Source organism: Andrena cerasifolii, chromosome 2 (genome assembly GCF_050908995.1).
Source record: "Andrena cerasifolii isolate SP2316 chromosome 2, iyAndCera1_principal, whole genome shotgun sequence".
In the NCBI taxonomy this organism is placed as follows: domain Eukaryota; kingdom Metazoa; phylum Arthropoda; class Insecta; order Hymenoptera; family Andrenidae; genus Andrena; species Andrena cerasifolii.
The window spans coordinates 9,205,633-9,214,950 of record NC_135119.1 but is presented as its reverse complement, the minus strand read 5'-3'; the positions used below and the strand labels follow the sequence as shown (position 1 = coordinate 9,214,950).

At 38.8% G+C, this 9,318-nt stretch overlaps 1 protein-coding gene and 1 long non-coding RNA gene across 2 annotated transcripts in view; one reads left to right on the top strand and one right to left on the bottom strand.

The window, feature by feature from the left end:
* The window catches only part of LOC143366457 (uncharacterized), a 66,449-nt gene that overhangs the window by 5,693 nt on the left and 51,438 nt on the right, over positions 1-9,318 (top strand). The gene's annotated exons all lie outside the window — the stretch shown is intronic.
* Dnt (tyrosine-protein kinase Dnt) overlaps positions 4,284-9,318 on the bottom strand; it is a 50,563-nt gene continuing 45,528 nt past the window's right edge. The window contains exons 6-8 of the mRNA XM_076830546.1: positions 8,162-8,454; positions 6,727-6,886; positions 4,284-5,425 (exon numbers count right to left, since the gene is read on the bottom strand). Of these exons, the coding sequence (XP_076686661.1) occupies positions 5,177-5,425; positions 6,727-6,886; positions 8,162-8,454 (702 nt within the window). The 3' untranslated portion in view covers positions 4,284-5,176. The remainder of the gene's footprint in view (positions 5,426-6,726; positions 6,887-8,161; positions 8,455-9,318) is intronic.

The following is a 9,318-nucleotide window of genomic DNA, read 5'->3' as shown; positions in this document are numbered from 1 at the left end:
TCAACATTCCAGATAGATTTATATAAAACGTGAAAATATAACAGTAACAGATTTTGCCACAAAAAAGAAACGGATTCGCTGACGCTACTTTAGACGCATTGTGCTATTTAAAAATAAATTTTAAAGCCAAAAAGTAATGTTTCGCTTTGTAATAATTTTGTATTAAATAAATAAATTTACCAATTATATTTAATATCTGTTTTTTCATTTTCACAAGTTTTGTATAAATTAGACAGGTATAATCATTTGGTTAAAGTTTTCTTGTGTTTTTCATAAATATTATTAACATTATCGCAAAACTATAATTTTTGCAATATTTTTTTCAATTTCTCGAGAATTCTCAAGAAATATGACCTCGTTTCTGATTTCTCGAGAAACAAAAAATATGGAGAAATCAGGAGCACTAGTATCTAGTTAACTCAGAAAGGAGAAGCTGCACTTTTGAGGCGTCGGTCGATGAGTAAACGTGTAATTATTTAGAACTGCATGCTGCGATAAATTATCCGTCAGGTGATGGAAATCCCGTTACGTAAATCTTCTAAATAACATGGCGTCAGAAGGCTGCCACAACATTGTATTCATAGAAGCAAATGAAAGGTTTAACAAAAAGGCTGCAACACGATTCTAAACGTAGCCGTACACTGTTCTACGTTTTATAGAGAGGCAGTGTCTGTTGTAGTTGTCTCACAGTTTCGGGCATCGAAGAACGTATGGAATAACCGTGCTAATTTATATCTGATTCCATAAATTCTGAACAGATACTGAAGCAGAAACTGCCTCTTTAGAAACTGTAAGAAAGGTGCGCACACGCTAAAGCTTAAACTGACAAGCTTTTCTCTTTCAAACTATCAAAACTATTAAACAGCAATAATATAATGTTCTTTAGCATTTTGGGCCCATTCCAAGGTCTTTGTACAAGACTCCTAGGGGCCTAGGGAGGCGCGGCGGCCAAAACGGAATCTCCTTCGTTTTCCCAAATAGAATAGTAGACAATTGTCCAAATTTTCAATTAACACTCTTCAATTCGGACAACATTTATCTGAAATTTCAAGTTATTTTGCATAGAGAGAGATTTATGAAGAAAGCAAATTGCTTCGAGCAAATTGGAGCATAAACTGAGGCATGAAAAAACATTAAGTATAAATTCTTCTTTGACACAATATACTTTGTGCAAATTTTCTACAAATAATATTTAAAAATAAAGTTGATCAGGTATTCTGTGCTTAATCATTTTAGCATCTAATTGTTTATTGATTAGCATCCTTTACTTCCTCTTGCAATAATCGAAGTTCATACATAAATATTTATTTTACTGCACTGTTGTTCTACATCCCAGATTTTTGTAATTAAGTATAGGCTAACTCGGGGTAATATGCCACTTCTCAATAATTTTTTAAATAATGCACAGATGCCGTTACCATTTGCGCTAATCCCGTTCAATTTAGTGTAAATGCTAAGGCGACAATAGATTTTGGCATTTTACCTTCTTTTAGTTCCAGCAAATTCTGGTAAGTTATAAAAGTATCGTCTTGATCCAATTTCGCACTGTAACTAGAATGCAGATTACACATTTGTGTGAACAGTTGTACAAGAAATCAATAGATTATGACAAAGTAGACTAACAAACGAATTTTACAGCCTCTCGCACATCCGTTTACACTATGTACTTTGCGGAGAGATTTTCAATCCTTCCTTTTATGACTGTGTGGAGTAATATGCCACATGTTTGTCGGTATAACATGCCACAAACTAATATTTTTACAACTGTTTCTATTTAATGCCATGGAGTTGTTTTTTTTTTTCGTATTAGAACCATGCCTAAGAAGTATGTACGAAATTCAAACCGTGCTGTTTGGTCAGACGAAAGTTTAAAGGAAGCCATTCGAATGGCGAAGGAGGCTCGTACTACAATGTAGAACAAATTTTGAGAATGTAGATATTTTTTATGACAATTTGACTGATGCAGAAAATGTGCAACTACTGTGCAATATGTGAACTATATTATTGCGATAAAAAGGACCTAAATGTGACTGGCTAAAAACTACTTGTTACAAAAAGTGGGTCGATGAAGACTTCGTAGAGATTGGGGACTGTTTAGTTTGTTAGAAATAGCTTTTTTTCAAAAATATTTTATATTTCATTAAGTTAAAGTATTTTGTTATTAGTTACTAATAGCTTGAATAGTTTAAAATATTGCTGATTCTCAAAGTTTGAGTGATTAGTTCGCACATCATAGCTTGTGGCATATTACCTCAGACCTTGTGGCATATTTACCCACCACTTGGGTGATATGCCACTTTCGAGGACTTTTCTATTTGTACGTTTCTCATTGAACCATAAAAGTTACGTATCTCTACTTATTAGTCAATATACAGAATTAGTTACACTTACATATGGTTTTATCTATTTCCCTGTATCCACTTATACTTGTGAGATATCGCGTTTCAAAGTTAACTGTGGCATATTACCCCGAGTTACCTACCTAACAATAATAATACATTTCATATTGAAAATATGTTTTAATTAATTAAAAATAATCGCGATATTCTCAACAATTTAATCAGAGATTAAATTTATTGTAGCTACTTAAGTATAGCTAATAGGTATCATTTGCATAGTTGGAATGAAAATATTCAATATTATTTCTAACTTACTCGAGGAAGTATTTTTTCAGCCGGAAAAACAAATTAAATAAAAAATATTCAACTGCAGATCAAATAATGGAGTAAATAAAACAGACGTCGTTTCGTTCTTTAAATAAACTAATGACGAACAATTTTATTCAAATAAATCTTAGGTCTGGGCCAGGTTATGTTCGAGCGATTGAACTTTATTTGGCCGTTCAGTCGTAGGCACCGTTTTTCGCGCTTTTACACACGTATTGTAAGATCACTGGCATCCGGTTTCCCAAGAACCGCGGGTACGATGCGCTTCCAGACACATTCACTGCTGATGGAGCGTGGAAAACGGAGTGGCTAATGTACCATGCCTAATCGGACTCGCGTTATTGAGGAATCACTAAGGGCTGGGCGTATCTGCTCACCGCTGGATACCAACAATGCAAATATGCGAGAAATTTATGTGCTGGCACCCCATGCATTCCCATCATTTCCACAAGGCATATCTTGCAGCAAACTTTTATTTACGATCCATCGTTTTATCTTCGTGAATCTGCTCCTCGTGGCTCAACGCGTAAGGTAGAGAACAAAATCGTAATACTAATCTAGCCTGCTCACGGCACAGAATACGATTATAGTTGTAATAAATTTTTATTTCAACGAAGACATGGTGAATAGATTCATGTTGTAGAATCCAACTGATTGATCGACCTGTTGTGGGTTCTATGGAAAATACTAGACGCAAACATTCTTATCCATGATGTGCTGTTCCGTTAAAGAGGATGAGAACTCCATTAATATTTTATAGGAAGCTTCGTACTCCCATGGAACAGAGTAACATACCGTGGCCAACAAGAGGTTAATTATCGACAATTATGGTACTTGTGATTCGCATACCTCAATCTAGATTCTAGATTAAACTGAATCTTCAAGATTTCAGAACCTTAATTAATTTCACTTTGACTTTACTGCGTCTACATTTCAGTGGGATTAAATATTTTCCTATCTGCACAGAAGTATAAGGTAGGTGCCTAGCAAGAGATAAATGACCTTTGAAATTCCAATTTCTTGGCAGCTATTACTTTGAAAAAGAAATGTCTTATTAACAAATACAATTGGTTTGAAACTGTTTCAAGATAATGCCCAATGTTTTGCTATGAATACCATATATTTCAGTCGCCCAGTCATAGAAATGCGAACCTCGAAATTTGTGCTTTTTGAATTCGTTTGGCCACGTAAAGGGGTGACAAAATAATTGTGGCAGTGTATCCACCAGAAATAGAAGAAGAAAGGGACATCGGGGAAGACGATGTAGGTACTCCCGAAACCCATTCTTGCACGATGCCCAGAGAATTAGATAGCAGCAGGAGACACCAGAAAAATTAGGCCCAGCCTCCATCTGTCATTTTAAACAAGACGTCGGAAAGGTGCCATTAATTTTGTCAACCGACGTCCCGGGGCGTGCAAGGGTGCACGAATTACAGGAGTCGTTTACGAGACGATATCTCACGCTTTGATAAACGATTTCCGAGAAAGCAGAAACTCTTTCGGCGTTCTTCCCCCCCGTTTCTGTTGCTTCAGCCACGGTGAAGAAGAATCCCCAAAAATAGCTTGGCGAAGGAACGGACCGCCCTTCGTGGGAAAAAGGAAGAGAAACCGGGAGAGCTTCGCGATACCGTTGGATTTACGCTGCGAGGGACAATGAACAATAACAATCGTGTATCCATCGGTTTATTGTACTCGTGACGCCTGCTATTTGTACACTATATCGTTTCATCTCCTACCGATGCCTTACCCCCATCTTCTATGTACACAGATTTCTCTGGAGTCAGGCGTACAAGCGGCACGCATCATTTACAACTAACGGGTGCATACGCATGTATATTACACGTACATGTAAAATATGTACAAAAATACAAGGATATTGGCACACTCGAAACACTCACGCGGCAAGCGAAGCGCGTCCCGCGTCGCCGGGGATTGCCGTCGGCGGTTTTATCGCTGGATTATACGACTTCCTGAGCACGAAATTGGCAGCCGACGGTGACCTACGGTTCTGTCAGTTTCTCGGAATATGCTCGGCGAACACGTATCGCTTGGCGGATATTTGATTCAGTCTTAACGTTTAAAAATGGAAGCTAGGCGCGGCGGCGCGCGCGTCGATCTGCGACCATTACTCTTTGCTGCCAGCTATTATAAGAATTAACACGCGCTACATGCCCGTGCCTACTTAACGCCGTATAGAACAGTTTGCTCGGCAAGATCTACAAGAACGACTTACAAGGCAATTTTTACGCCCGGTTTGTAAAAAATTCGCTCCTTCTTCTGTATAAAATAATGTGCAGAACTATTTAAATACGTTTCTACAGTCACAGATATTTGCTAGACTTTCCTGGCGATCTTAACATTAATTTTAAGTACTGCTGTTATATGTGTATGTACACCTGCTCAAGACTTCTTACACCAGCATCTGGCTGCGCTGTATAATAAGTTTTGGGAAACGTCTCGAGAACGAAACTCGCGCTTCTTTTTGCTCGAGTCGCGCGGCCTTTTCGCGGTTACACGTATCTGGTCAACTGAGTGTGAAAGTCTTGAAGGCACACGATCAGCTGGCTAAACGTCGGCCTCTCGTCCCCTGACATCGCCCAGCAGTAAGCCATCACCGCGAACAGCTCGTCTGGACAATTAATTGGTTGGGCCAGTCTATATCCATCTCTGAGGTACGAGGCCATTTCAAACGCATCCACTTCTACGTACGGTTGCTGCGCCAGCGTCGTCAGCTCCCATAACAAGACCCCGAATGCCCACTGGAAAATCAGCAAAAGCATATTGTCTCACTTCGACGACGAGCAATCTGTGACTGTCGCGGGCTTCCCACCACTTTCTATCAGTTTCCTTCAATTCCTTGTACCTTCCATAACAGTTATTAGTTTCAGCACGTTGGGACCGAAAGTGTGCAGATGAAAATGTATCACAAGGGAAGATCCGGAAAACACGGGAATTCAAAAAATTCTGAAACTTCGCGAATATGTAGGGAATCTCCTCCTGATTACAAAGCGATTTTTGTTTGCTGCCCAAATTCATTGTAAGGGGGTGAAATTGAACCCTGAGGATTCGGCTACTTTCCTATTTTATTTTGTAACTCGCAATCTGTAGGAGATGGAAAAACAGTTTCAAGACAAAAGTTACTTGTTTTAATTGGGACTAGCATTTGGTAACTTATAATTCTTAGAGCTCGTGAGTTGTGACAGAAAATCGGAATATAGCCGGAATTGAAGAGGTCAATTTCACTCCCTGAGAGTGAATTTGGGCAGCAAACAGAAATTGCGTTGTACAGTAAATCCTTGTTACGAGCAGTGATGCCAGAATCGTGGGGACGCGGGACCAAATGCGTTACCCCCACTATGACCTACCGTCGTCCCCCACTTTCTTCCCACCGCACTGCGCGCAAGCATATCCCTACCCCTGTGCGCGTGCGTCGCCTGTTGGGCTGTCGAGTACACGGTTAATTGGGTTAATTTTAAAAAAGTTATGGGATTTTAAAAAGCGTCCGAATATTTTCGTTACTTACTGTACCTACATTTGAGTCATTCTCAAAAATATTAATTAGAAACGAAACACCTAGAAGCAAGGTACCTTCATTGGCGAAGTAAACGAGGTCTGCTTTAACGAAACCAGATAGCTTAGTGGGACATTGAGAACACTTACTTGACCCCTATATTACTTTTCTTACACCTCCTTCAAAACATGCATTGCGCTGAACAAGCAACTTAAGATAATCTCTGACTAAAGTGCACTTTAGTTGTAATCGTGTCAATTGAATACAGATAGAAAGGAAAGTAGAAGGTTTGATTTTGTATCAAGTATCGGCAGAAAATGAAGAGAAAATAAATGAACGCTTAAATTACAGGTTTCTAGTAAGCACTTAAAATTGCGAAACAAAGTTTGTTAGATCTACAAATGTATGTTCAGATTAAAAAAAAACCATACAGTTTCAAAAGTAAACTACAGGTAAAAGTAAATAAATATCACTCGATAATGTACCTATTAAATATAATTGTTAATTAAATAAATTGTTGAATTTCTAATTAACAGACGCTTTACTCACCACATCGGAGGCAGTGCTGAACGCCTTGTTCAGCAGGCTTTCGATCGCAAGCCATTTGATCGGACGATTCTCGTTGTCGCCCAGACAATGGTAATCTTGAGGAAACAGGTCCCTGGCCAGAGCGTTGTCCGTGATTTGAACCCTCAGATCATCGTCAACGCTAATAAAATGGAACATCAATCGTTAAACGTCTCCGAGGCGTCCCGTGGCTTAAGGGGACTAGGCAGTCGAAAAATCGATTTTTTTTATTTTATTTTCCGAAAGTACTATCATTTCTCAATAAAATGCCGCTTGATTTATAGTAAAATTCGCAAAATTGTAGATTTGACAGCTAAAAACGTGAAGCGGCAACATATAGCGTCGCCTTTGCTCAGAAACTTTAAACGCGTTTTTCCCGAAACAGTGTTCTCGAAACGGTGGGACCTGTATTTCCAAAAGTTATTATCCGATTCGACTGAAACTTTTTTTATTTTGAAGAATATACTTCTGGCTAAGAGAGAAACCAGAAAAAAAAATACAAAAAATTGAGGATTTATAATTTTCAAAGGCGTTGGAAGGGTGAAAAATATAGGGAAAAAGTGATTTCAAACTTCAAGTGTCGTTATTTTCTAAAAAATGTTATTTTTGTAATTTGTTCCGGCTTCCCCCTAGCCAGAAGTATATTCTTCAAAATAAAAAAAGTTTCAGTCGAATCGGATAATAACTTTTGGAGATACAGGTCCCACCGATTTGGATCAATTTTTTGGCGCCTTGACTTTAACGACTCCCCAGTGCCGTCTGCAATGATTAATTATAAAACGAAAAATATATTTCAATAATCTAAGACATCCTTAATACAATGCAGAAAATCCCATTAAATTATATATAGTAGTTTTCCTTTAATTAATTCCTAAAGGTCGCCTATTTTTTGGGCTCTAGACCGGGAGGTCCCCTTAATACAAATGTTAAAAGACGCGAGATAGGGGCGAGATGGGGCACACGCAGCAAGCGTAGCCCGATTTAAAATTAGTCGATTGGCTCGCGCGGGGCAACGCAAAAAGTCGCGCAAGAAGAAGCTGCCGCGAGCCCTATTAAAGTCATCTCCGCGAGACGAAACAGTAGCGACGGGTAATTAAACAGACTCGAGCCGGTGTATTTATTGCTAATTAATACCGCACGGCCAATTAATTTCGTAACGAAACGTAACGACCCCAGGTTTATGGCGTTTCAACCGATGCTTCACTAAAATATTCAGCAGAACACGCATCCTACGGAAGGTGCTCCTTGTACGCAAATAAAAGTTCGAAATAATAGGTGTAATTGAGGATCTCCGTACTAATTGGGCGCTTCGTTAAGACTTGCCGATTACGGCCCGAAATCCGCCTTCCTCGCGTGAACACGAAGGCAAATGTTTTTAGTAGGCGTGAAGCATCGAATAATTCCCCTGCGTACTTACACGCAGTTCCTAGCGGCCAGATCTCGGTGCACTAGTCTCTTTCTGTGAAGATACTGGACCCCTTTGGCGGCCTGAAGGGCCATTTCCACGACTTCTTGCGTAGTGAGAGCCCTCGGTGGCCCTTCGCTGTTCAACTTGCATCTCAGCAAGAACCTCTTCATGTTCTTGTAGCCGGTGTGAGGATACAAAAGAAAAGGCGCGCTTCTGTCTTCGATGGAAACACCCAAAACCGGGAGCAGAGCAGGATGGCTTAAACCGTACAGCGCTAAACCCTCTCGCAGGAGGAGGGCGACCTAGAGGAGCAGAATTGAAGTGCACATTAAAACGTTGATGCTGCTGTTTAAAGGTAATTTATTGGTGACACTTTGAAAACTTTTGTGGGTGTGTTCTATGATTGCAAAAGGTATGCCATTTTATTTGGGCATTCTGAACATTTTTATTGCTGTTAACACTGGGGCTACATCAAAAATGTGTCTGAAAGAAGTAATGTGTTTTGAGGGAACAGATGGAATGGTTGACGAGATGACATTCTTCCAAATTGTATATCGAAAGGATCTGAATGATCTATAGCAATAGGGTGTGTCGATTTTATGGGTATATTTAAAATTTTTTAAAATTTTAAAATGACTAGTGACAAAGTACTTAATGCTGTTTTTAACTCTGAATCTGAAACTATCTTCAGAAATTGATTTGAGTGAGGTTTAGCTGTTTCAAATCACAGATAACACATTATTTTCTGTAACTGTTAATTTAGGTAGTTGACCATTTGGTTTTGTCAACTATCTAAATGAACGGTTACAGAAAATAATGTGCAATTAATTACACAATTACAGTTTAATCGTAATTTGTAATTAGATTACATTTCGCCCAACTCTGTATAAGAGTAGTCAAATTAAATGCATCTTTCGCGTGAATTTTTTACACGAATATTTACTTGCATAGGTAGACAAAACTACTAGAATAAAATGGCCAGAAACACCTTCAAGTGTTAAAACAATGATTTGTATGCCAGATTGGAGAATAAAGAGCAGTGCAGTAAACTGATTATTTGTGCCATTTCGTGGTTGCGTGAAATCAAGAGGAAATACCAGAGCACACATAATTGTATGCTAATATTCGACCAAGCTAATTATAAGTCAGTTTGGAGGAAATTCTGA